The sequence below is a fragment of the Solanum dulcamara genome, chromosome 2, assembly GCF_947179165.1.
Source record: "Solanum dulcamara chromosome 2, daSolDulc1.2, whole genome shotgun sequence".
In the NCBI taxonomy this organism is placed as follows: domain Eukaryota; kingdom Viridiplantae; phylum Streptophyta; class Magnoliopsida; order Solanales; family Solanaceae; genus Solanum; species Solanum dulcamara.
In genome coordinates, this window is record NC_077238.1 from 80,339,431 (window position 1) to 80,367,102 (window position 27,672).

At 36.6% G+C, this 27,672-nt stretch overlaps 1 protein-coding gene across 1 annotated transcript; it reads left to right on the forward strand.

Annotated features, from left to right (window-relative positions):
- Positions 1-16,050: 16,050 nt before the first annotated feature.
- On the forward strand, positions 16,051-19,107 carry LOC129873699 (amino acid transporter AVT1I-like). Its single transcript, XM_055948839.1, has 3 exons — positions 16,051-16,168; positions 16,841-17,448; positions 18,480-19,107. The coding sequence occupies exons 1-3, from the start codon at positions 16,051-16,053 to the stop codon at positions 18,984-18,986; spliced, it is 1,233 nt and encodes a 410-aa protein (XP_055804814.1). The 3' UTR covers positions 18,987-19,107.
- Positions 19,108-27,672: the final 8,565 nt, after the last annotated feature.

The following is a 27,672-nucleotide window of genomic DNA, read 5'->3' on the forward strand; positions in this document are numbered from 1 at the left end:
GTAGTTACAGCTTACCTTTATGGTTCACTTGATAATGAAATTTACATGAAAATTCTAGAAGGATTAAAATTGTCTGAAGCATGTAAAAAGTCTTGGGAAGTATACTCAATAAAATTACAAAGATCATTATATGGTCTGAAACAATCAAGGCGCATGTGGTATAATCGCCTAAGTGAGTACTTAATAAAAGAAGGCTATATTAATGATGTTATTTATCCATGTGTTTTTATTAAGAAAACGAAATCAGAGTTTGATATACTCGTTGTTTATGTTGATGACATAAATCTCATTGGAACCCCTCAAGAGGTACAAAAGGCAATTGAATATCTAAAGAAAGAATTTGAAATGAAAGACCTTGGAAAGACAAAACTTTGTCTAGGTCTGCAAATTAAACATTTAGTAGATGGAGTTTTTGTTCATCAATCTGCCTACACGGAGAAAATCTTAAAAAGATTTTACATGGACAAAGCACATTCATTAAGTACTCCAATGGTTGTTCGATCACTTGAAGTGGAAAAAGATCAATTTCGACCTCCAGAAGAGGATGAAGAAATTCTTGGTCCTGAAGTACCATATCTCAGTGCTATTGGCACACTTATGTATCTTGCTAACACAACTAGACCTGATATAACATTTTCTGTTAATTTGCTAGCAAGGTATAGTTCATCCCCAACGCAAAGGCATTGGAACGGTATCAAACATATTTTGCGATACCTGAAGGGTACTATTGATATGAGTTTGTTTTATACCAACAAAGGTTGCGCAGACCTTATTGGTTATGCATATGCAAGTTATTTATCAGTCCCATATAAAGCTCGATCTCAGACAGGCTATCTATTTACACACGGAGGAACTGCTATATTATGGCGATCTACAAAGCAGTCTATTGTTGCTACTTCTTCAAATCATGCTGAAATAATAGCAATTCATGAAGCAAGTAGAGAATGTGTGTGGTTGAGATCGATGATACAGTTCATCAAAGAAAAATGCGGTCTGGAAAATGATGTTAAAGTACCCACAATTATATTTGAAGACAATGCCGCGTGCATAGCTCAATTGAAAGGTGGCTTCATAAAAGGAGACAGAACGAAACATATTTCACCAAAATTATTTTTCACACATGATCTGCAAAAGAATGGTGATATTGATGTACAACAAGTTCGTTCAAGTGATAATCTTGCAGATTTATTCACAAAGGCATTACCAACATCAACTTTTGAGAAACTAAGATATAAGGTTGGAATGCGTCGTCTCCAAAATATCAAATGAAGTTTTCATCAGGGGGAGTAAAATATGAACTGCACTCTTTTTTCCTTAACAAAGGTTTTGTCCCAATGGGTTTTCCTTGTAAGGTTTTTAATGAGGCAACAATCAAAGCGTATTACCAAATATAGATGTTCAGAATAACTTTGTATATTTTTTTTTCAGTAGATTTTTTTTTACGCATGGACATCCAAGGGGGAGTGTTAGGAGTAGTGGCTGTCCACATTATGGGACCCACTATAAGAAAATTTACTCCTTTATTCTTATCTCATCTATTCATTCAGGCTATAAATAGCCATACACGGAGAAGAAATAAACACACCTAGTTTTCCTTCTATTCTATTCTTCCTCCTGTTCCCTTATTTACTCTTTCTCAAATTGTTCATTTGTTTAAATTTTATAACAACGAATATTTAACTTAGATTCTTTTAATTTGCACGTTGAAAGTAAGATACACATCCAACCATGTGAATTCTACCTAGAATTTGAATGTATGATTTAAAATAAAAAAATTGAGTTAAGTCCTTATTTTAGAATTTACAAATGATATTTTGGTGAAAGATTTTTTTTTATTGCTTAGTATTTGATATTTGATGTTCAATATTTGCTTTGAGACCCAACTAATTTAATGATTGAACAATTGAGAGAAATTTACTTACAATACTTAGTTAACATTCATAAAAAGCATCTAACGAATTATGAATTCAATCCATCCTGTTTAGCAGAAAGACGTATATTCCTTATTCATTATCAGACAATTAGAAAATAGTTTTCATTTCTCATCTCATAGAAAACCCTTTTCGCTGCGCTTAGCCTTATCCCCTTTTAGGGGTATTATAGGTTTGATAGGAAGTCAAAAACAGGGGCTACAGAAAGTAAAGGTTGGCAAATGAAAGAAAGTCAAAAACAGGGGCTGCAGAAAGTAAAGGTTGGCAATCAGCTTTTACTCGTTTTCAACACAAAAATACGTAAACTCTTTCCGTTTATGCGTTTTCATCCTCCTATAAATATAGGGCCTTGTGCCCTCATTTGATTCATTCAGAAAAAGAGAGTAAGAATACAAAGAGAGTTATATACCAAGATAAATATTGTATTCTTGAGTGTCCTCTTTAGTAGTTGTTCCTTTTATAAGAGAGAAGTATTAATTGTTGTTTTCTCCTTATATTTGAGAGCAGTGTACTCCTATATTATCATAGTAAAATTCTTCTACCCCGTGGTTTTTTCCCCTCTATCTGTTTGAGGTGTTTCCACGTAAAATTTTTGTGTTCAATTTATTTTCACTGTTTATTATCATATCAAACTTTAGTTGTGGTGCTTCCTCCCCCCAACAGTGGTATTAGAGCCCTTTGTTATGGCCCGCCACTTGATCTTGAAGAAGGTAGAAGAATCTAGAGTCTTGGAGAGGTTAGTGGAAGACTCTAGATCCTTATAGAATCTTGTAGAGAAGTATTGAAAGACTTGGAATTCTCTAGAGTGTGTAGAGAATTCTAGAGAGGGACTTCTTTGTAAATATGGAGGGACTTGTATAGCAATTTCTATTTACACTTGAGCCCCTTAGGAGTAGTATAAATAGAGGGGGCATTCATTTGTCAAACCATCAAGCAATCAAGCATTTTTACAAATCAACACAAAAGTCTTCTTCATAAAAGCTCTCTTGTCTTTCTTATAATCTAGCGTTCCTTTAGAGATCTAGTCTTAAAGGCTTACTTAAGCTTACAAGATCGTGAAAGATTCGTGAGTAAGTTGTCAAGTGCCGCACGAAAGTCTTAGTTGAAGTGTAAGTCCGTGACAACGTGGTATCAGAGCGAGGTTCTACTAAGGGATATGGCAAGTGAGGGAGACATCAACGCCACTACCGCCACCAACGTCAAGCAAGATTTTGGAAGAAAGCACTGCAAGGGAAAGAAGAACTCTAAGAGAAGTGAGGAGGTGCCGCTTGAGCCTACACCAAGCGAGGCCCTAACATCCTACTCACCCTCGGCCACTGAGGTTAGTGACGATGAGCGAGGTGAGGAGCCCGTGGACGTCACGTCCGGCATGGAGTGGATGCAAGGGTGGATACTGTCCGGCAAACTGTGGAGATATTAGGCAAGCGCTTGAACAAGTTCGACGGCAAGTTCAAGTCTCTAAAGGAGTTCACCCTTGAGGAGAACGACAATATTCGGAAGGACTTGGAGGTGCACAAGGCTGCCGAGTATGAGATGAAGGAGGTGATCACTTCCTTGGAGTGTCGGCTCATGGACGCGCTAAGCACGATGAAGACCATGAAGCCGAGATGGCAGCACTCAAGGGAGATGTAGAAGCGGGAAGATACGTGATGTCCATCGCGGATAGGGAGGCCAAGATTGAGGCTCCTAAGCCACCAATATTCAAAGGTGCCCGTGATGCACAATAGGTGGAGAACTTCCTTTGGCACTTGGAGAATTACTTCAAGTGTAACAAAGTGAAGAGTGACGAGACTAGGATCAACACGGTTGTACTATACCTCTCGGAGATGGCCATATTGTGGTGGAAGCGCAAGGAGTCCAAGATCGGGAAGGGTCTATGCACCATCAACACTTGGGAGCAATTTCGAGATGAGTTCAAGAAGGCCTTCTTCCCCAACAATGTTATCTATGAGGCCAAACGCAAGTTCCGGGAGCTGAAGCATACGGGTAGCATACAGGCCTATGTGAAGGAGTTTACTACCCTTACGTTTCAAATCCCCAACCTTATAAATGAAGATATGCTCTTCCACTTCATGGATGGGCTGCAGAGTTGGGCCAAGACGGAGTTGGAGCACCATCAAGTCAGCACCATCAATGAGGCCATCACCCAAGCTGAAGCCCTAACGGACTTTAAGCATGATAGGCATGACAAGGGGAAGGGCAAAGAAACAAGGAGTAGTCATGCCAAAGGTGGGGGAGATCGTGGCAAAGGCAAAGAGCAACATCCTCCACCCAGGAGCCATGATTCTAACAAGTCCGATGGTAGGAGGTTCGGGCGACAGGGCTACGCTGAGAGAAAGGAGCAGACCACAAAGAGCAGCAGCTGCTACATATGTGGAGATCCTCACGGCTATACAAGGTGTTCGGAGATGAAGAACCTTGGTGCCATACTGCGGGAGCGAAAGGACAAGGAAGTGTACCAAAGGTAGGGTTCGTACACGACTCAGCTAGGCATGATCGGGCTATGCGGAGCCATCGCGAAGTAAGATGAGAAGGCGGGGGATTACTCCGCCCATTATATTGACATATCTATCAATGGACGACCCGCATGTGCTATGGTGGATTCTGGAGTAGAAGCCAGTATCATGACCAAGACGGCGGCAGCAAGGTTGGGGCTAAGTTATGGTCCAAGCAACACCCGCCTGAAGACGGTCAATGCCCCATTGACTCCCGTGTGCGGAGTCGCTCATGGAGTGGACATCATGTTGGGCAAGTGGCAAGGTAAGACAAGCTTCATTATCGCTCTCTTAGATATATTTGATATTATACTTGGGCAGGAATTCTTCCAACAGTACCACACGATGATCGATCCCTACCTCCAATAACTCTTGGTGATGGAGTGAGAGGGACCCTGCATGGTACCCCTAGTCAAGATGCCGAGGAAGGAAGGACAAGCCCACCTGTTGGCCATGCAGCTTGTGAAGGGCCTAAAGAAAGGGGAGCCGACGTTCGTAGCCACCATTGCGAGCTTGGATGAAGGCAATGGTGCTAAGGAGACATTGCCATCTTGCATAGAGAAGGTGCTTGAAGAAAACAGAGACGTGATGCCCGAAGAGTTGCCAAGACACCTACCTCCGAGGCATGAGGTAGACCACAAGATTGAGCTGGAGACAGGAGCGAGGCCGCCCACATACCCTCCATATTACATGGCTCCACCTGAGTTAGAGGAGCTGAGGAAGAAATTGAAGGATCTCCTCGAGGTCGGTCATATCCGTCCATCCAAGGCACCTTATGGCGCGTCAGTGTTATTTCAAAAAAAGAAAGATGGCTCATTGCACCTATGCATAGACTATCAGGTGCTCAATAAGGTGATCGTGAAGAACAAGTATCTCATCCTGCTTATTGCCGACTTGTTCGATAGACTTGGATAGACCAAGTACTTCACCAAGGTAGATCTAAGGAAGGGCTACTACCAGGTACGCATAGCGGAGAGAGATGAACCAAAGACAACATGTGTGATGAGGTACGGAGCTTATGAGTGGTTGGTGATGCCCTTCGGCTTAACCAATGCACCCGCCACCTTTTGCACATTAATGAATAAGATCTTCCATCCTTACTTAGATCAATTCGTGGTAGTCTACTTAGATGACATAGTCATCTATAGCAACACCTTGGATGAACACGTGAAGCATTTAAAGAAAGTATTCCAAGTCCTGCGCGAGAATGAGCTCTTCATCAAGCGGGAGAAGTGTGAGTTTTCCCAACATGAAGTGCATTTCTTGGGACATATTATCAGCCAGGGAAAGCTACGGATGGACGAGGCAAAAGTTCAGCCCATTAAAGAGTGGGAGGCCCCCACAAAGGTAACCGAACTCATATCTTTTCTTGGACTTGCTAACTATTACCACAGGTTCATAAGCGCTTACTTTGCCAAAGCCGCCCTACTTACTGAGCTATTGAAGAAGAATAAGCCGTAGGTTTGGAGCGAGGAGTGCAAAAAGGCCTTTGAAGACCTCAAGGCTGCCGTAACAGAGGAGCTGGTCCTAGCATTGCCTGACTTCTTCAAGACATTCGAAGTGCATACGGATGCCTCCGACTATGCCATTGGGGGAGTATTGATGCAAGAGAGGCACCCTATCGCCTTCGAAAGCCGCAAGCTGAATGAGACAGAATGGTGGTACACCGTACAGGAGAAGGAGATGACAACCATCGTCCATTGCCTACGCACGTGGAGACATTACTTACTTGGCTCCAAGTTTTTAGTTAAGACCGACAATGTGGCCACTAGCTACTTCTAGTCACAAAAGAAACTCAACCCGAACCAAGCTAGGTGGCAGGACTTTTTGGCTGAGTTTGACTACGAGCTTGAGTACAAGCCGGGCAAAGGCAATATTGTGGCTGATGCCCTTAGCAGGAAGTTCGAGCTGGCGGCCATCACCACAACACATTGTGACATCTAGGATGCAATCAAGGATGGTCTGCAGCATGATCCAGAGGCAAAGAAGCTTATGGAGTTAGCCGTTCAGGGCAAGACAAGGCAATTCTGGGTAGAAGATGGACTCTTGCTTACCGCCGGGCGAAAGATCTATGTGCCGAAATTCGGAGCTATCAGGCGACGAATCATAAAAGAAAGTCATGACACCTTATGGGCTGGACATCCAGGGCAGTGTCGCACAAGGGCACTAATTGAGGTGATTTACTATTGGCCACGCATGCGAGATGACATCAAATGCTATGTGTAGACTTGTCTTGTGTGCCAATAAGACAAAGGGGAGCAGCGTCAACCAGAAGGACTCTTGGAGCCCCTATCCATAGTAGAGCATCCATGGGAGAGCGTGACCATAGACTTCATCACATGCTTACCAAAGTCTGACGGGTATGGAATAATTATGGTCGTGGTGGACAGGTTCTCCAAGTATGCCAGCTTCATGCCCGCCATGGCAGGTTGCACTGTTAAGGAAGCTGCCAGACTATTTTTCAAGAATGTGGTGAAGTATTGGGGTTTGCCAAGACACATTATTAGCGACAAAGACCCACGCTTCACCGGGAACTTTTGGAGAGAATTGTTCGAAATTCTTGGCACGAAATTAAATTTCTCCACTAGTTTCCACCAGCAGACAGATGTCCAGACGGAGCGAGTCAATGTCTTGTTGGAGTGCTACTTGAGGCATTTTGTGAGCTCCCATCAGAAGGATTGGGCGAGACTACTGGACGTAGCCCAATTCTCATACAACCTACAGTCGAGTGAGGCCATAGGGCGGACACCATTTGAGCTAGCCACAGGCCAACAACCACAAACTCCACATTCACTACCGGCCACATTCAAGGGCAAGTGTTTGGGGGCCTATCACATGGACAAGGGCTTTGAGGAGCAGCTCGACACTGCCAAGTCTTATTTGGACAAGGCAGCGAAGAAGATGAAGAAGTTTGCCAACCTTAAGCGTCGTCCCACGGATTACCAAGTTGGAGACATGGTCTTGGTCAAGTTCAACCCCAGGCAATTCAAAGCGTTGCGAGGCATGCATCAAAACTTGGTGCGAAAGTACGAGGGCCCGTTCAGGATTGTTGCCAAGGTTGGCAAGATCTCTTACAAGTTGGAGCTACCACCGCATCTTAATGTTCATTGTTTCTTCCATGCCAGTGTCCTCAAGCCATACCATGAGGATAAGGATGATCCTAGCCGAGGAGAATCAAGTCGGGCACCACTCACAATCACCGCCTCCCATGATTGAGACATCGAGGCCATTGTGGACTACTAAGCTAAGTGAAAATAAGGATAACAGGCCACTGCTATGTTCTTAGTCCATTAGAAGGGACAATCTTCGGAGGAGGCCACTTAGGAGAGATATGAAGACCTATGATAGTTTAAAGACAAAATTTGGGAGTTCTTGCAGCAGTAGTGCGTCGTGGTCGTCACCACATTAGGTGGGGGAGAGTGTTATGGCCCGCCACTTGATCTTAAAGAAGGTAAAAGAATCTAGAGTCTTGGAGAGGTTAGTGAAAAACTCTAGATCCTTATAGAAGCTTGTAGAGAAGTCTTGAACGACTTGGAATTCTCTAGAGTGTGTAGAGAATTCTAGAGAGTGACTTCTTTGTAAATATGGAGGGACTTGTATAGCAATTTCTATTTATACTTGAGCCCCTTAGGAGTAGTATAAATAGAGGGGGCATTAATTTGTAGCAAACCATCAAACAATCAAGCATTCTTCCAAAGCAACACAAAAGCCTTCTTCATAAAAGCTCTCTTGTCTTTCTTACAATCTAGCATTCCCTTAGCGATCTAGTCTTAAAGGCTTACTTGAGCTTAATAGATCGTGAAAGATTCGTGAGTAAGTTGTCAAGTGTCGCACGAAAGTCTTAGTTGAAGTCTAAGTCCGTGACACCTTGGTTATTCTGTCTATTTTGTGCGAAGGTACTATTTGTGAATAGTAAATTTTTCTGAATAGTAAAATTCAGTAGAAAATACTATTCATGTGAATAGTAAAATTTGGTGACGGTATATTTTGTCACGATTGTTCGCAAAAATATTCAGAAATGATCTAGAAGGGTGTGAAACAAATAACAATATCGAATACAACAAAGTTTGACGTTGAGAAATTCAATGGGACTAATTACTCATTGTGGAAAATAAAAATAAAAGAGATATTGAGAAAGGATAATTGCTTAGCTGTAATTGAAGACAGACCCACAGACTTCACTGATGATAGCAAGTGGAACGACATAGACAACAATATAGTTGCTGATCTACACTTGGCACTAGCTGATCAAGTGTTATCTAGTGTGGCTGAAAAATGGATGGCGAAGAAAATATGGGATACTTTTACAGGATTGTATAAGGCCAAGTCTTTGCATAATAAAATTTTCTTAAAAAGAAGATTGTATACTCTTCGAATGGTAGAGTCCATGTTAGTTACTGAACACATCAATACTTTGAATACTCTGTATTCGCAGCTTACAATAATGGGTTGCAAAATAGAGGGGACTGAATGTGCGGAGCTTCTACTTTAAAGTCTGCCTGACTCATATGATCAACTCATCATCAACCTGACGAACAATACAGACAGTCTAGTTTTTGATGAAATTGCAGCCGCTGTCTTAGAAAAAGAAAATTGGTGCAAAAATAAGGAAGACAGACTAGCAAGATGAAGCTTTGATGATGGTGAGAGGAAGACCAACGGAATGTGGACCCAGTGGGAGTCACAATCATGGTAGATATCAATTAAGAAGTAAGAAGAATATCAAATGTTACAACTGTGGCAAGAAAGGGCACTTCAAGAAAGATTGTCAGTTCAAGAAGAGGAGTGAACACCCTGAGCTATCAAATGCTCAAAGGAATATTGCAAGTACCTTGGATGATGGAGATATTTTATGTAGTGAAGCAATATCAAATAATGAAGGTAGAAAACGTTTTACTGATGTCTAGATCATGGACACAGGAGCAACATGGCACATGACTTCCCGAAGAGAATAGTTCCATTAATATAATCCTATCTCAAGAGGGTCTGTGTTCATGGGAGACAATCATGCTTTGGGTGTATTGATATTGGGTCCATCAAAATAAAGATGTATGATGACACGATACGCACCATCTAGGAGGTACGACATGTAAAACACTTGAGGAAAAATCTATTGTATTTAGGACAATTAGATGATAATTGATGTTCATATAAGACCCATGTGGAGTCATGAAAATATACAAAAAAGCACTTGTAGTGATCAAAGCAAAAAAACTTGCTGCAAATCTATATGTGCTTAAAGGTGAAACACACAAAGAAGAAGAAGCGTCAACCGCGTCAGCAAGTTCATTTGAAGAATCAACGATGATATGACATTGTAAACTTGGCCATATATCGGAATGAGGTTTGAATATTCTTGCTGAGCAAAAGCTTCTTCCAGGGCTCAAAAAGGTTTCACTACTCTTTTGTGAGTATTGTGTTACCAGTAAGCAAAATAGACTGAAGTTAAGCAGTTCCTCTGCTAAAAGCAAGGAAATATTAGATCTGGTCCACTCTGATGTCTGGCAAGCACCAGTGAAGTTCCTAGGAGGAGCAAAATATTTTATGTCATTTATCGATAATTACTCCAGGAGAAGTTGGGTATATCCAATCAAGAAAAAGGTAGATGTTTTTTCGGTTTTCAAAAAATTCAAAGCGCGGGTGAAACTTGAATCTGAGAAAAAGATCAAGTGTTTAAGGACAAATAATGGAGGAGAATACACTGGTGATGAATTTGATAAATTTTATAAACAAGAAGGTATTAAACGGCAGTTCACAGTGGCATATACTCCACAACAAAATAGAGTAGCAGAGCAGATGAACAGAACCTTGTTGGAATGGAGAAGAGCTATGTTGGCAACTACAACGTTGAAAAAACCATTCTGGGCAGAAGCAGTCAAAACCGCCTGTTATGTGATCAATCGGTCACCATCAACCGCAATTGATTTGAAAACGCCAATGGAGATGTGGACAGGAAAAACAGCTGATTATTCTCACTTACATATATTCGAAAGTCCTGCTTATGTTATGTACAACACCCAAGAAAAATCAAAGTTGAATCCAAAATCCAGGGAATGCATTTTTTAGGGTATGCTGATGGAGTCAAGAGGTATCCGTAAGGTGGTAATCAACAGGGATATTTTATTTGTTGAGGTGGTAATCAACAAGGATATTTTATTTGTTGAAAATAAGATACAAGCAAAAGAAGGTAGCACTTCAAAAGAAAAATCAGAGACTACTACAGTTGAAGTTGAAAAAATAAAAGAAGTTTTAGTTTCTTCTGAAGTAGCACCAGAGCACGAAGAACAAGAGCAAGCTGAGATTGAAACTCCACAAGTTTGACGATCAACTAGGGAGAGAAGAGAACCATCTTGGCACTCAGATTATTCTAAGAAGAGCAATGTTGCATATTGTATATTAACAGAAGATAGAGAGCCTTCAACTTTTCACGAGGTTATGAAAGGTCAAGAATCATCTCTTTGGATGACAGTAATGCAAGAAGAAATTGAAGCTCTTCATGAAAATAAAATATGAGATCTTGTTCAATTACCCCAAGGAAGGAAGGCCATTGGAAACAAATGGGTCTATAAGATCAAATGCAATAGTAATGATCAAGTGGAGAAATATTGTGCAAAGATTGGTAGTGAAATGCTTCGCTCAGAAAGAAGGTATAGACTTCAATGAGATATTTTCTCCGGTGGTTCGACTCACAATAATTTGAGTGGTCCTGACGATGTGTGCTACATTTGACTTGTACTTGGAGCAGTTAGATGTCAAAACTGCATTTCTTCATGAAGAACTTGAAGAAGAAATTTATATGCTCCAATCAGAAGGTTTTGAAGAACAGAGAAAAGAGAACTTGGTTTGCCGATTGAATAAATTTTTATACGGTCTCAAACATGCGCCGAGATGTTGGTATAAAAGATTTGATTCCTTCATTATAAGCCTTGGATACAACATACATAGTTCAGATCCTTGTGTTTATTACAAGAGATTTGGTGATGGCGATTTTGTTATTTTGCTGTTGTATGTTGATGACATGTTGGTAGCAGGCCCCAACAAAGATTGCCTCACAAATTTAAAGGCACAGTTGGCTAGAAAATTTGAAATGAAGGACTTGGGACCAACAAACAAGATTCTAGGAATGCAAATTCATCGAGATGGAAATAATAGAAAGATTTGGCTTTCTCAAAAGAACTACTTGAAGAAAATCTTGCGACGCTTCAAGATGCAAGACTGTAAGTCAATTTCTACCCCACTTCCTATTAATTTCAAGTTATCCTCAAATATGTGTCCTAGCAATGAAGCAGAGAAGATGAAGATATTTTGAGTACCGTATGTATTAGCGGTGAGAAGTTTAATGTTCGCTATGGTATGTACAAGACCTGACATTGCACAAGCAGTGGGAGTGGTTAGTCGATACATGGTTAATCCTGGTAGAGAGCATTGGAATACTGTTAAGAGGATCCTGAGATACATCAAGAGTACCTCAGATATTGCAATATGTTATGGAGGATCAGACTTTACTGTTAAATGTTATGTTGATTCAGATTATGCAGGTGATCTTGATAAAAGCAAGTCCACCACAAGTTATGTGTTTACTCTTGCTGGAGGAGCTGTAAGCTGGGTTTCAAAATTGTAATCTATCGTGGCTACATCTACGATGGAAGCAGAATATGTAGGAGCTACACATGCTAGCAAAGAGGCAATATGGATGCAGATGTTACTGGAGGAGCTCGGGCACAAACAAGAGAAGGTTGCTCTGTTTTGTGACAGTCAGAGCTCTTTGCATCCTGAAAAGAATCCAGCATTTCATTCAAGGACAAAGCACATACGAGTTCAGTATCACTTGTTCGTGAGAAGGTGGAAGAAGGAAGTGTGGATATTCAGAAAATTCACACTAATGACAACCTAGCAGATATGTTTACGAAGCCGATCAACAGTAACAAGTTTAAATGGTGTCGATCTTCTATTGGCCTAGCAGAAACGTAATATTGCAGTAATTGGGTAGAAAGGATGGTGTGAAGACTTAATTGATTCTCAATTAAATCTTCAAGTGGGAGAATGAAAGAAAGTCAAAAACAGAGGCTGCAGAAAGTAAATGTTGGCAAAGGAAAGAAAGTCAAAAACAGGGGCTACAGAAAGTAAAGGTTGGCAAAGGTTGGCAACCAGCCTTTACTCGTTTTCAACACGGAAACGCATAAACTCTTTCCGTTTATGCGTTTTCATCCTCCTATAAATATAGGGCCTTGTGCCCTCATTTGATTCATTCAGAAAAAGAGAGTAAGAATACAAAGAGAGTTATATACCAAGATAAATATTGTATTCTTGAGTGTCCTCTTTAGTAGTTGTTCCTTTTATAAGAGAGAAGTATTAATTGTTGTTTTCTCCTTATATTTGAGAGCAGTGTACTCCTATATTATCATAGTAAAATTCTTCTACCCCGTGGTTTTTTCCCCTCTATCTGTTTGAGGGGTTTCCACGTAAAATTTTTGTGTCTAATTTATTTTCACTATTTATTATCATATCAAACTTTAGTTGTGATGCTTCCTCCCCCCAACATTTCTTTCATTACGGTATTTCTGAATGAGTTTTTGGATAACAAGGGATTCACCCCGAAAAAAGCTCCACTTTGAAAGGTAAAACGCTCTCTACTAAAGGCGATTTCATAACTCAAGACTTAAACTCGAGACCTTTGATTAAGGATTAAGTAGTTGCCAGTGACAATTGTTCAATATTTGAATATCATATCATATCTTATAGTCTTCTTGACACAGCAAATGCAAAATTAATCTGAAACAACAATATTTCTTTCTACACAAATGAAATTTGGCAAGTCCATCAACAATGAATGTTCTATAATTTTGCGTTCATTGCTCTACTTTCTCTTAGAATTTCTGTTCCTGTTAAAGCCACTGATAAATTCTGCAATCAGTGATCATCCTACGAAAAGATCTACGCTTTCAATGACCAACAACAACAACAACGTACCCAGTATAGTCCCACAAGTGGAGTCTGAAGAGGGTAGAATATACGCAGACCTTACCCCTTACCTTGGCAGGTAGAGAGACTGTTTCCGATACTCTCAACTCAAGAAAAGGAATTTAGCTAATTTATCACAATTATGTGTAGAAGAGAATTAAATCCAAAGGTCATAATCTATAAATATTCATCTTTTTTAGGACCGCTAATGTATCAGTCAAGGAATAATGACTAACAGTTAGTTAATTTTTTTAAGAGTAAAGATTATAGGAATTCTGTTTTGTTACAAACAGCAAACCAAAATTTTTTGTTTAATGTTATGTTATTTCAGCATCATTGCCAATCACGTTGGGAGAAATTTTTTAGAGATTTTGGATTATTCTTTGTCCATTTGTTGATTCTTGAAAATAAGTGCACAACGAATCTATATGTGGATTTTCCATTCTCTAAAGTCAAGCTTTTGGATTAATATATAAATGTATGATTTTAATTTGATTTTAGATGATATTTACGTTTGACAATTTTGAGCGTGCATAAGTAAACATTTAAACTTGTATAAAATTGAATAAGTAAATACATACGTCTTATATGACATAATATATGTCTTATATACTATAATACAAATCAATTCTAGTGCCATGGCATAATATGTGTCTTAAATAGTATTATACAAATCAATTTGTTCATGTATAATGCCTTCTTGAAATGAAAATCTTACGCGACACAAATCAAAATTAATCAAAACTTCAATGCATGTATCGGACACCGATAAAAAAAAAGTCCTGGAAAAATTTGCATTCTCTACAAATTATTATAAGAGGAAGAAGTGGAAACTTTATGAAAAATACTAGGAAATTTACCCTCGTGTGAAAAAACCTAGCTCGTTGAATTTGTGAAATGATCGTTTCCTATCTATTCCAATATTAATTATAGAAAATAAAAAAGGTAGATTCATATATAAATGTAAAATATTGAGGATAATATTCTTTATGTAAATTATTAAAGGAAATCACTATATATAAAAAAAAGGGCAGCTCGGTGCACTAAAGCTCCCGCTATGCGCCGGGTCCGGAGAAGGGCCAAAGGAAATCACTATATATAACATCAAAAAATAGTGGAAGAGAATTGGCATAATTAAGATAGAAAAATATTAATGTGATAAAAAGTTATTAAACTTTTAGTGTGTGAAGATGGCTCGTGACTTCTTGCCACTTCGGTGTCTACCGTTGTTTTTGAATCGACGGAGTCAGAATTTGATGTTTATGAATTTGAAAGTCTATTTTTTTTAAAAATTATTTGGTTCTAAATTAATAATTTGTACATATTTAATGGATTTCTTACTATCAATTTAAAATTTGAATCAAAATTACTGAGTTTGGTCAAAACCGTAATCAACACATTGACTCTGTCCCGACTCAAGTAATTCATGTCTTGCTTAATGAAAAAGAATATTTTTATTTTTGTACTTGATAGAATCTATTCTTGTTTGTTATTAAAGTTTAGTATTATAGATAAAGATTCGTGCAAAACCGTGTGGATTGATAATCCCATATAATTAATTGAGACTTCAATTTGGTATAAATGAGGTTTGATTCTAAAAGATTTTTTTTAATAAATGCAAATAATTTTTTTAAAATTAAAGTAGGAAGTGTATGCATGTGCATGAAAATTGAGTTATTATATTATGAAAAAGTTAAATTAAACTTATTACTTTGAGTTGAATAAGGGGTATATATATAATACCTGGTAGGATAAACACACTTTCTACCATCTTTGATTATAGAAAAAAAGTTATTTTAATGCTTGAAAGAATGTATTGCTTCATAGTTGAAAGGACAAATCAAAGCATGAACTTTTTCTGTTAATTTGTGTGGAAGTGTTTGATTAGATATACATTTCTAAAAAAAAAAGGATTCTTTTTTAAAAATTTATAATTTTAAATAAGTTATTGATATGTATTCATACTGAAGGGAAGTATTGGAGTAACTGATAAAGTTGCTTCCATATGACTAGGGGTGTCACGGGTTCAAGTCTTAAAAACAGTCTCTGGCAGAAATGCAAAGTAAGACATAGTGAGAGCTTTTTAGTGCACCGGCTACCATTTTTTTTAGATATGTTTGCTATGACATCTCTATGACTATAAGGCATACTACGAGAGTCCTTCACTCCTATAATTTCATCTTTAATTATCATGACTCACGTCGATAACATGTATTGTTTGCTTTGATCCATAACAGTTACGAATTTGTATCTCACGTTATCATCGAGTTTAAAAATATACGTACCATGTAAATTTGTGCTCTATTTTATATAGCACTTCACTTTTCTAGCTTCTTGGTGTAGGATTTGCCTAAGGGTGTCATGTGCCCTTCTTCAGAACCTTATCAGTCTACAAACTTGTCAGTCCTGCTTTTTAACGCATCCTCCCTCTGTCAGGGGCATCACAGTGTCATTAAGAATCAAATGAGAAATTTAAAATTTAAAATTTAAAATTAAAAATTAAATATTCTTTCAAATATAAAATGTATTTTTTTTAAAACCTATTAAAAAAAAAGTGAGAGATACAATGTGAAACAGAGATGGAATATTTTTAGTCTACACAAATCTACCAAAATCCAATATATAAACTAGCATTTTGGTGTTAATTGGGTCACTCAAAAAATATGGAATCCCATAGTGTGGAGAAAATTGAGAGTCAAAATCAAATTCCACAAATTATGGAGCCTTGTAAAGGAACCTCTTTCTTTAGAACATGCTTCAATGGTGTTAATGCATTATCAGGTAAACATATCTCATTATTTTTTATGAATATTTGAGTTAGCATAGTTTAATTTTAAGTTATAATCAATTTATAACTTACCGAAGACATGACTTTATAGAGGAGGATATGGAGGTTGAGAATTAGAATAGAGGGTTAGTAAGGTATATAGTCGCGCTCTCTAGTTTCCCTTATCAGTTGTATTAGTATTTTTTTCTCTCCTACTTTCTTATACATCTTATTATTATTTGTTGTTTCCTTTGTTTCGATTATTGTATTATTTGTTGGTACTACTGGTATTCCTTATTGTATTTTCTTTTCCTTCTTGTTTTGTTATGCCTTAGTTGAGCCGAAGGTTTATCGAAACAACCTATCTACCCTCATGAGGTAAGGGTAAGGATATGTGTGTATACACCAATACCCTCACCAGACCCTATTAATGGAATTTTCTTGGGTTTGTTGCGATTGTTGTTGTATAGTTTTACATCGACAAAGTAAACATTTTTATGTTTTAGTAGTCTTGTTCAACCTGTTATAACAAGTTACTTATTACTATTTCTGTCATCTTACCTATGTGTATCACATAGATAAATTTATTTGTAACCACTTTATAAATGATCTGACTGTATAAATATTTAATTACGAGCTCGATACATAAAACTTAAGAATCTTTTTTTTCCCTTTCTTTCATATAGGTATTGGAATAATATCAATACCCTATGCACTTTCACAAGGAGGATGGTTATGTTTGATGATACTTTTTTTAGTAGCAATTATATGTTGTTACACAGGGTTACTTTTGCAAAAATGCATGAGTGCCTCACCATCAATCAAGACATTTCCAGATATTGGTGAATTTGCTTTTGGTAACAAAGGGAGAATCTTGATTTCAATTTTCTTGTATCTTGAACTATATTTTGTTGCAGTTGAATTCCTCATATTAGAAGGTGACAACTTGCATAAATTATTCCCAAATGCAAAAATTCATGTTGGTTGTCTTAAAATTGTTGGAAGAGAAGTTTTTATTTTCTTAGTTGCTATTATAATATTGCCAACAACATGGTTAAAAAGTTTAGGTTTATTGGCTTATGTTTCTGCTGGTGGAGTTTTGGCCTCTATTGTTTTGGTTTTTTCAGTTTTTTGGGTTGGTACAATTGATGGTGTTGGATTTGAAGAAAAAGGTGTGATTTGGAGATGGAATGGATTGATAAGTGCAATAAGTATGTATACATTTTGTTATTGTGGTCATGCAGTTTTCCCAACAATATGCAATTCCATGAAGGATAGGAGCCAATTTCCCAAGGTAATTTTGTTATTTTATATGACGATATTTGATTGAGTATGAAGTTTAAGAAAGATTAAAAAAAATTTAACATACCAAAAGTACTATTATAATGAGAACTTACATGTTCTTAGTGTAGCAAAAGCGAAAGACTGAAATGATTGGGACAGAGAAAGTACTACTCTTGCGTGCATTTTCATTTTATACAGCGGTGTTTGATTCAATATGAAGGTTAAGAAAGAAAAAAGACTTCGCTACATACCAAAATATCATTAAAGCAAAATATATAGAGGTAAAAAATGTTCTTATGTGGAGGAGATTCGAAGTATGAAAATCAATACATCGCTTTATTCTTTGATATGAATTATTTCTTTCATTTTGAATTTGTTTGTTTGCTTTTGACTTGACACGAAATTTAAAAAAGTAAAGAAGACTTTTGAATCTTGTGGTCTTAACTTAACAAAAATTAAAATGTAAAAAAATATTCTTTAATCGTGTAGTATTAAACATGTTATATGAAAAGTTGAAATTAATGAGAAAAAAAATATATTTTTTAAACAAACTAAAAAGAAAAATTTGAACAAAAAAAAATTGATACGAGTGAGTAGTATATAAATCTTCCAAGTCTTTTGAAACAAAATTTGCATACTTAAATTTTTTTACAAAAAAAGTATTAAATCAGAAGAGTTAATGGTTTAAAATATTTCTTTTTACAAAAAATTAATTGAAGAAAATCCGTCAAATAGTAATAGTGCCATATATATGAAACAACTAGAGATTTATGTAAAATAGATAATGCATGTTGATGGTGGTAAATTTTCTTCAATGTAAGTCAAAGCAACTTGGAACTAAAGGTGCAAAAGATAATTAGCTACGAACTTTGCGGCTAACAAAACTCTATAATAATTTGTCACTAAATAGGATTAGCAACAAATTGTTTGTTGACAATTTATAATAAATGATAAATACATTGCTACATCTCATTCCTACACTAGTTACTGATTATAAACATATTTTACTCTTAAATTCTCTTTTTCTTTCTTGTCAAACAGGTTTTATTTGTGTGCTTTATACTAAGCACCATTACCTATGTATCAATAGCAACTATGGGGTACTTAATGTATGGACAGAATTTAATGTCACAAATAACATTAAATCTCCCTACTGGGAGAATTAGTTCGAAAATCGCAATATACACTACACTCATCAATCCAATAACAAAATACGCTCTTGTGGTCTCTCCAATTGCGATCGCCATTGAAGATAAATTATCTTTACAAAAGAGTAAATTTATCGTGAGCTACTTCATCAGAACATTTTTGGTCATTAGCACAGTCATTGTGGCTTTAACCGTTCCCTTTTTTGGATATGTTATGACATTTACGGGCGCGCTTTTGGGAGTTACCGTGTCGATATTGTTACCATGCATCTGCTACCTCAAGATCAAGAAGCCTTCATATCAAGAAGTTATGTTTATTGGGATGGTTTTAGTTTTTGGTTCTTCTGTTGCCATATCTGGAACTTATACTTCTTTGAAAGACATAATTAGTCATGTCTAATTTTGAGCTGAATTAAGATGAGTCAAAATGGACTGAATCAATGAATCACTACTCAATCCTGTCCAAAGTTTAGTTGGGCTAAAATGACATCAAGATGGGCTTGATCAAACTTTTCTTCTTTCTTTTATTGAAATATCAATAAATACTATAAATCAATTATTCCGAAACCAATCAATTATTGTGTGCACAAATTCAAGTAGGGAATCTATTTGCAGAAAATCTAGTGACTTCACCGTTACAATGGATAAAGTTCAGTTACTTTAATGTGATAATTAATAGTTTTGTGAATTTACTATAATAATAGATAACGTTCAACGACCATATATAAATTTTGACCCTTCTGCTAGTTTTTGACAAAAAAAAAAAGAATGTTGCATTGGCTGGATATTTATAAGAGTTAAGGGTTTTGTGCACGGGCAGTGTAAAGAATTCAAAATAGTCTAATCTTGTTGACATTAAAATTCTATCCCGTATCAATTGTTATGTGTGTGATGCAAAAGGAACAAAATGTTCATCAGGATAGTTCAACAACAATAACATATAAGTGAAATCCCACAATTGGGGTCTAGGAGGATAGAGTGTGCACAAAACCTTGTGGAGGTAGATCTAGAGATTGTTTTCAAAAGACCTTCGGCTCATGCAACGTATATCAACGAACATAAAGAAGAAAGAAAGACAACAAATCCTAGAGGAAGCATTACAAAACATTCAGGAAAAAGAAACCATGCATAACAACAACAAAATAATGTGATAATCTAACCAAAGCATGCTTAACCACGGGGCAATCAAGGAAATGAACAGGCAGCTTAGTGACAACATAGTCTTGTCACAAAATATATAATGTTTAAATAGCGACGATTTAAAATTTGTAGTTAGATAAGTTAACTATTGGCTACGAATTATTTTATAGATAAATATACAATAATCTTTGACTACACTTATTTATGACGATTATAACTAACAACTGACAAATATTTTTTCAAGCATTCTCTATCTCCACTATTAAAAATAAGCTTAATTTTGAAAGTTTATTTGTGGAGGCCTTAAGAACCCCCACTAAAAGATCATTTTATAACGTTTATTTTAACCCCCATTACATATAATTTTTTTGATTGTCTTGACAGGTCCTTTTGGTCGATTTCCAGTTGATTGATTGATTGATTGATGGGTTCAGTGGACAGAACACTTTCGTTCGCTTCCTTCTGCTCCTGCTAATGCTAATGCTACCTCCTCCTTGTGAGTTCCCTATTCCGTATCTCGGCCATCTTATCTGCAAGGGCGGCTTCCTCGGTTTCTGGTTTGCATGTCTTTCATTCTGAATTGCCTTCTTTGACTTGTGCATGCTTGCGTTATCTTCATTCCACTTCCAATTTAATGTTCGCCGGCAGTCAAGAATGAGAAATTGTACAAATTCAATTCGACTATTCATGTCTTATATTAGAATAGACAAACAAAGAAAGACAGAGATAGGGTGTGAAAAATTTTATCTAACTAACTATTATGAATGAAGAAGAAGAGAGGAGGAGAAGATATTTTCATTATTGTAAAACTGTGAGCTGAATTACATTGTACAAGCTCTATTTATAGAGTATCATTACTTGACTAATAAGAAATCACATTATTGATCCTCTACTAACTAACTAACTGAATCTGTTAGTTTGTTAACCAACTAACTGCGTGCATAGCATACTAGGACTGATTATCCTAACTAACTTCTGTTAGCTGCTAACTAACTGCTGATTAGGCATCAGTTCAACACACCCCCTCAAGCTGGTATGTGAAAGACATTGAACAAACCAAGCTTGGAAATCAATAATCGATGCTGAGCAGTACCTAGACTCTTTGTCAACACATCTGCAGGTTGACATCCTGTAGGAATAAATTGAGGATGAACTAGACCACTCTTAACTTTCTCTCGAACAAAGTGACAATCAATTTCGATGTGCTTGGTTCTCTCATGGAAGATGGGATTAGAAGCTATCTGTATAGCTGCTTGGTTGTCACAATACAAGGCAATAGGAGTAGGCACATGAAAATTCAGTTCTTCTAGTAGACCACACACCCAAGTCAATTCAGCAACTGCCACTGCCATGCTTCTATATTTAGCTTCTGCTGAACTTCTGCAGACTGTTTGCTGCTTTTTTGACTTCCAAGATAAAAGAGCACCCCCTAACTTTACAACATAACCAGTAATTGATCTTCTAGTGTTAGGGCATGCAACCCAATCAGAGTCACAATAGACAGTTTACTAATGTTCTGTATTGGAGGGAAAAAATAAACTAAGGCCTGGTGAGCCTTTGAGGTATCTTACTACTCTCATAGCAACTTCTAAATGTGATTGCTTTGGTCTTTGCATGAATTGACTAAGCACTTGCATAGAAAAACATATGTCTGGTCTGGTGATGGTGAGGTAAATTAACTTCCCAATAAGCTTTTGATAACTGAGTACATCCTCCAACTCATCATCACCTTTAGTTTCCATATGAACATCATAATCTACAGTGGTAAGCATGTGATTTGCCTCTAAGGGAGTAAGGACTGGTTTAGCACCACTGAGTCCTACTTTTGAGATCAATTCCAAGCTATACTTCCTCTGATTTAGAAGTATTCCCTTCCCTGACCTTATGACTTCAATGCCAAGAAAGTATCTCAATTCCCCTAAGTCTTTAACCTTAAAGTGCTGGTGTAGTGTCTGCTTTGCTTCATCAATTAGTGCAGTGGTGCCCTACCTGTAATCAAGAGGTCATCCACAAACACAAGTATGACAGCTATATCAGTACTTGCCTTCTTTGTGAACAATGAGTGATCATAGGCACTTTATGAATACCCTGCATGTACCAGTGCCTCTGTAAGCTTGATATTCCACTGCCTAGAGGCTTGTTTAAGCCCATACAAGGACTTTACTAGCTTGTAGACTTTCCTGTCTCCTTTCCTGCAGAACCCTTGTGGGAGGTTCATGTATACTTCCTCATATAGATCCCCTTGTAAAAATGCATTACTAACATCCATTTGAGTGATAAACCAATTTTTAGATGCAGCTAAACTTATGATTGTTCGCACAGAAACCATTTTTGCCATTGGTGAGAAAGTATTATGAAAGTCTAGGCCTTCCTTTTGATTGTATTCCTTTGACACAAACCTTGCTTTATATCTTTCTATTTCTCCATTGAACTTGTACTTGATCTTATACACCCATTTAGAGCCTATAGCTTGCTTATTTGCTGGGAGATCAACTATGTCCCATGTGTGATTTTCTTTCAAAGATTGAATCTCATGTTTCATTGCTTCAATCCATTTCTTGTCCTGAGATGCCTCCTTAAATGTTTGGGGTTCTAGAGAAGCTGATAATGCAATTAAATATGCTTGATAGGTAAAGGATAGAGAGGAATAAGAGATGTAGTCAGATATGGGAAACAAGGAAACTTAACCAGCTATTTTCTTTGGTACTACATAATCCTTCATCCAAATAAGAGGTTTTGCTGTCCTTCTACTGGTTCTGACTTCTTGTGATTGCTTAGGTTGCATAGGTATAGTAGGTTCTTCTTCAGTGAATGGAGTGTTGCATGCATCATATCCTGTTGGTATTTCTTCCTCAGCTGTTGCAGATGGTAGGGGATCTATGCTAACCATATCTTCATTAATATTGGAAGGCATGGCAATAATTTCATCTGCTGCAATGTGAGTTGGAACCTGCCCATGGTCTAGAATTGCAGGATGATAAAATATATCATCAATGTCTCCTTTTGCTCCTTTAAAAGGGAAGATGTTTTCTCTAAAACTGACATTTCTACTAACAAGAAAGGTGCCAGCATCCATATCATATAATTTATATCCCTTTTGTGTTTCCTCATATCCAAGTAACACTTTTTTCTGACTCTAGAATCAATCTTACTTCCCTTAGAAAGCAGCTAGCAAAACAAAGACATCCAATTATTCTAAGATGATCAAAGACTGCAGGTTTTCCATGTAGTACTTCAAAAGGAGACTTCATATGTAAAATACTTGTTGGCAGATTATTAATAAGATACACAAATATCTTCACACAGTCACCCCAGCATTTATGTGGAACCCCACTCTGAAATTTCAGGGCTCTTGCAACCTCTAAAATGTGTCTATGTTTTCTTTCCACAATACCATTTTATTGTGGTGTATATGGAAAACTACTTTGATGAATAATACCAAGGGAAGAAAATAATTTAAAACAACTAGAATTAAAAATTCTTTGCCATTGTTAGATCTCAGAATTTTAACATTCAAATAAACTGAGTTTTGACTCTACACAAGAAATCTTTCAACACAACAATGACCTCATTAGACACACCCAAGTATATCTACTAAAGTCATCTATAATTGTGACAAAATATGACTTTCTATCATAAGTTGGAACTTTGAAAGGTCCCCAAACATCCACATAAATTAATTGAAAATAATTAGTAGTGGAAGTGGTACTGAGTGAAAACTTGAGTCTGCTCTGCTTTGCCATCGTACACACTATGCAAAGTTGATGAGTTGTATTATAAATCTCAGTCTTTAAATTAGGAATGTTATTAAATACTTCCAAAGAAGGATGCCCCAGCCTGTTATGCCATAAGACAGATTCTGGCTGGTCTTTCATTAGTGCTGTTGTAGCATTTATTGTCTTATCCTCTTGCAGCCAATATAAACCATCATACTCTCTACCAATGCCCATCACCTTGCCATTGTAAAGTCCTTGAAATATGCAAAAATCTGGGTAGAAATTGACTGAACAACAAAGCTCTTTGGTTATCTTGGAAACTGATAATAGACTGAACTTGAAGTCAGGAATATATAATACATTTCTAAGTGTGTGATTCTTTAGAATAACTGTGTCCCCTATATGAGTTACACTGCATTTGTTTCCTGTAGGAACCTGAACACCATTACCTTATTGCCTATCAACTTGTTTAAGGTCACTTAGTACCTTTCTAAGTGGTGCCATGTGATGAGAAGCTCCAGAATCTATAATCCATTCACACTGCTCTACTTTAGACAGTAAAGAGGATATACCTGCAAAGTTATAGTGATATTCACTTGTACGATCCGGTGCCTGTGATTGCAAGTCCTGTCCTTTTCCTTTGAAGTTCATGTAGTGTTGATACTCCTCATCTATAATATAGTGACCTCTTGATCTAGTAACTGATTCTCCTCCTTCTACCATAGCATGGTTAGCACGTGGATAGGACTTTCCTGTTGATGATGATCCAGCATCTCTACCTGTATGTGTTCATAAGTTCCTCTTGCTTTTAAAATCAGGTGGACAACCTACCAATCTATAACAGTTCTTCTTCAAATGTCCCTTGAATCCAAAGTGATCACAAACTGTGCCAGGAATGGTTCCTAGTATACCACCAGTCTGTGGCTTTCTGAATCTAAAGCCATTATCTTTTCCAGCTAGCAAGCTTAGGGAATTTTTATTGAGATCAACTACACCAAACTTTCTCTGAATTTCTTTTTGTATAACACCAGAATATGCTTGATTAACACTTAAAACTGGAGTTCTTAATAGAATATCACTTCTCACATGACTATAACTCTCATTCAATCCTACAAGAAACTGTAACAATCTCTGATTATTCAAGTGCAACGTGTATAGATCTGATCCTGCACTCTCACTCATAGGAGGATGAGGTGCCAACAGATCCAATTCATCCCAATAATCCTTCAATTGAGAGTAGTAAACAGTAATTGAATCTGTACCTTGTGTTTGCATAACAATTTCTCTCTATAGCTGATAGATTCCAGTAAGATTGGACTTGTGAAACCTCTCCTTGAATTCATCCCATACCTTCTTCGCAGTCGAAGCAAGTATTATACTCGAAATCAATTCTGGTTCTACTACACTACTGATCCATGATAGAATAAGTGCATTGCATCGATCCCATTGTTTTGCCAATTCTCCTCTATATAAGCTTCGTGGACAGCTCCCATCGATTAGGCTTAATTTGTTCTTTCCCAGTAAAGCTAACTCCATTGACCTATTCCATAGTGTACAGTTTTCTGGCCCTGTCAGCTTCAAACCAATTAGTAGTGCTCCTGGTGTATCTGATGACTGTAGGAATAAAGGATGAGCGTAGTCTATTTGAGAGATCTGTGTAGTTTCTAAATTCACCACGGCTTCTTAGCTCTTGTTAATGGTGATAATCACTTGATGAAGATGCTACAGCGATCTCTGCTCTGATACGATGAAAAAATCTATCTAACTAACTACTATGAATGAAGAAGAAGAGAGGAGGAGAATATATTTTCATTATTGTAAAACTGTGAGCTGAATTACATTGTACAAGCTCTATTTATAGAGTATCATTACTTGACTAATAAGAAATCACATTGTTGATCCTCTACTAACTAACTAACTAACTGTATATGTTAGTTTGTTAACCAACTAACTACGTGCATAGCATACTAGGACTGATTATCCTAACTAACTTCTGTTAGCTGCTAACTAACTGTTGACTAGGCATCAATTCAACAGGGTGCATCGAAGAAGATGACTGGTGATTCTTTAGGTGATTAAGGGGGTTCCCTTTTTCAGTAGATGAGACTAGGATGAAAGGTATTATCTCAATGCTTCTTTTCTCTTCTCTGGCTTGCTCTTTCAAATCCAATATTGTAGAGTTTGTGATAACGTTTAAAAATTTCATTAAATTGTGGAGGTTTGTCAATGCCACTGCAATTCGTGACAGTTAATAATCTCCATAATATTGGATCATTATTAAAATCCGATGGAGTCTGACGATTTTTCTTTATATGTTTTAATGATTTTTTTTTGGTAAAAATGGATCAAAAGCTTGAAATATGGGGAAACAATTTAGAGGATAAGAAAGTTAGAACAAGTAAAAATAAGACTGAATGCATACATTGCAAGTTTAATCATGTGAAGAGAAAATTAAGCTGAGACGACATAAGATAGGATTGTGAATTCATAATGCAAAACAATTTACAGACCTACGCTCATCGTTTCAAGAGAATAGAATAATAAGTAAAAATTTTACTCATATAATATATAATTGAATGGTTATCTTATGTGTTTAAAAGATGCATATCAAAGTGAAAGATAAGTTCTACAAAATAAGTATATGATAGTAAATTGATTAAATGATAATATTAATTTTACTACAAAATGTCTTTGTTTCATAAATATCTTTAATTAGAAAAAATTGATTCAATTTGATTATTTTATCAATAATTGGTCACAATTGCTATGCTAGTCATCTATGTTAGAAATAATTTTTGCTATAGCTTAAAGAGCATTGATTAATTTTTAAATTCAATGTGAGTTATTTTCACTCTTAAAGACAATCTTTTAGCTCTTTTTCATGATAGTAATGACCCTAAGTTGGAATGGACAAATCCTCGTAAAAAAAATGTTACGAAAATAACCTTCATAAGGAATGATCTTGATTTTTGACCCAACTTATTTATTATTATTTTTTGAAATACACCCAGTTCAGAAAATTTTAATTTTGCCATAAGACAAATGTTCAGGATATTTGTCAATTGACATACCAAACTTGCTCAATTGACATAAAGTTCTCTCCCATCATCAAAAATTAGAACTTAGCTATATTATCCATCAGATATAAGTTCTAAATTGTGCTCATAAGACAGATGTTCAAGTCATTTTGAAACAGCAAACCTACCCAATTGAAACTTTGATCCGGTAATTTTAATTTTTGATTTTCAAAAATATTATACTTTAACATATCAAATTAATTCAATATGATTCGATAATTTTAAATTTTATTTTGATATTTTGCGATATGCATAGTTGGTTATATATACTCATATATGATTCAGTAAATTGGTAACCATAGTTGGTTCAACTTCGGCTTATATATACTCATATAATAAAGAATATGACATTTTCTTTTCAGAAAATGTCTCAATTATATCATATTAACACCTTACATATGTAGAAATATATATTACAAAGAAATTTACAAAGTAACTATACCCAGTAAAATTTCACAAGTGGGGTCTGGGAGGGTAGAGTGTACGCAGACCTTATCACTACCTCATGAAAATAGAGAGACTGTTTCTGAAAGAACCTCAACTCAAATGTATCAGCCTCAAATAATAGAAAAAAATAATAGATATAAAATAGTGACTAAAACGAAGAGCAAAATAAATTCTACAAGAAAAGAACAATAGAAGTAGCAAAATAATCGAAGAGCAATATCAACACAACTATGATGGCACAACCAATTCTATGATAAACCTCAAAATAGTCACAAGTCAAGACAACATCCTACCCCAAGGTTTTGCAGAAAAATTGATTGAAAGTCATATCACCAAAAATTTTATGGGCTAACACACACGAAAAATGGAGAAAATCGCCTAATTCATGTCGAGTGGACCCTAAATGCTAAAAAATGCCCCGCGGATCAGGTCGAGGCTATTGAAATTTTTTCCGAGTCATTACGGATGGTTCTGTAAAGTTTTTTCAAAAATTTTTATCGAAAATCATACCACCAAAAAAATTCATTACCTAACACACACGAAAAAGGAAAAAAATCGCCTAATTCATGTTGAGTGGCCCCCAAATGCTAAAAAACGCCCCACTGATCAGGCCGAGACTATTGGAATTCTTCCTAAGTCATTATGGACGATTCCGTAAAGGTTTCACAGAAAAATTGACTGAAAGTCATACCACCAAAAAACGCAT

What these genes read in the sequence shown, in the direction of transcription:
- LOC129873699 (XM_055948839.1), top strand. Translation starts at nt 16,051, where the DNA reads ATGGAATCCCATAGTGTGGAGAAAATTGAGAGTCAAAATCAAATTCCA. An exon ending in TGGTGTTAATGCATTATCAG is followed by an intron (nt 16,169 to 16,840) that starts GTAAACATATCT and finishes TCTTTCATATAG; the next exon opens with GTATTGGAATAATATCAATA. An exon ending in ATAGGAGCCAATTTCCCAAG is followed by an intron (nt 17,449 to 18,479) that starts GTAATTTTGTTA and finishes CTTGTCAAACAG; the next exon opens with GTTTTATTTGTGTGCTTTAT.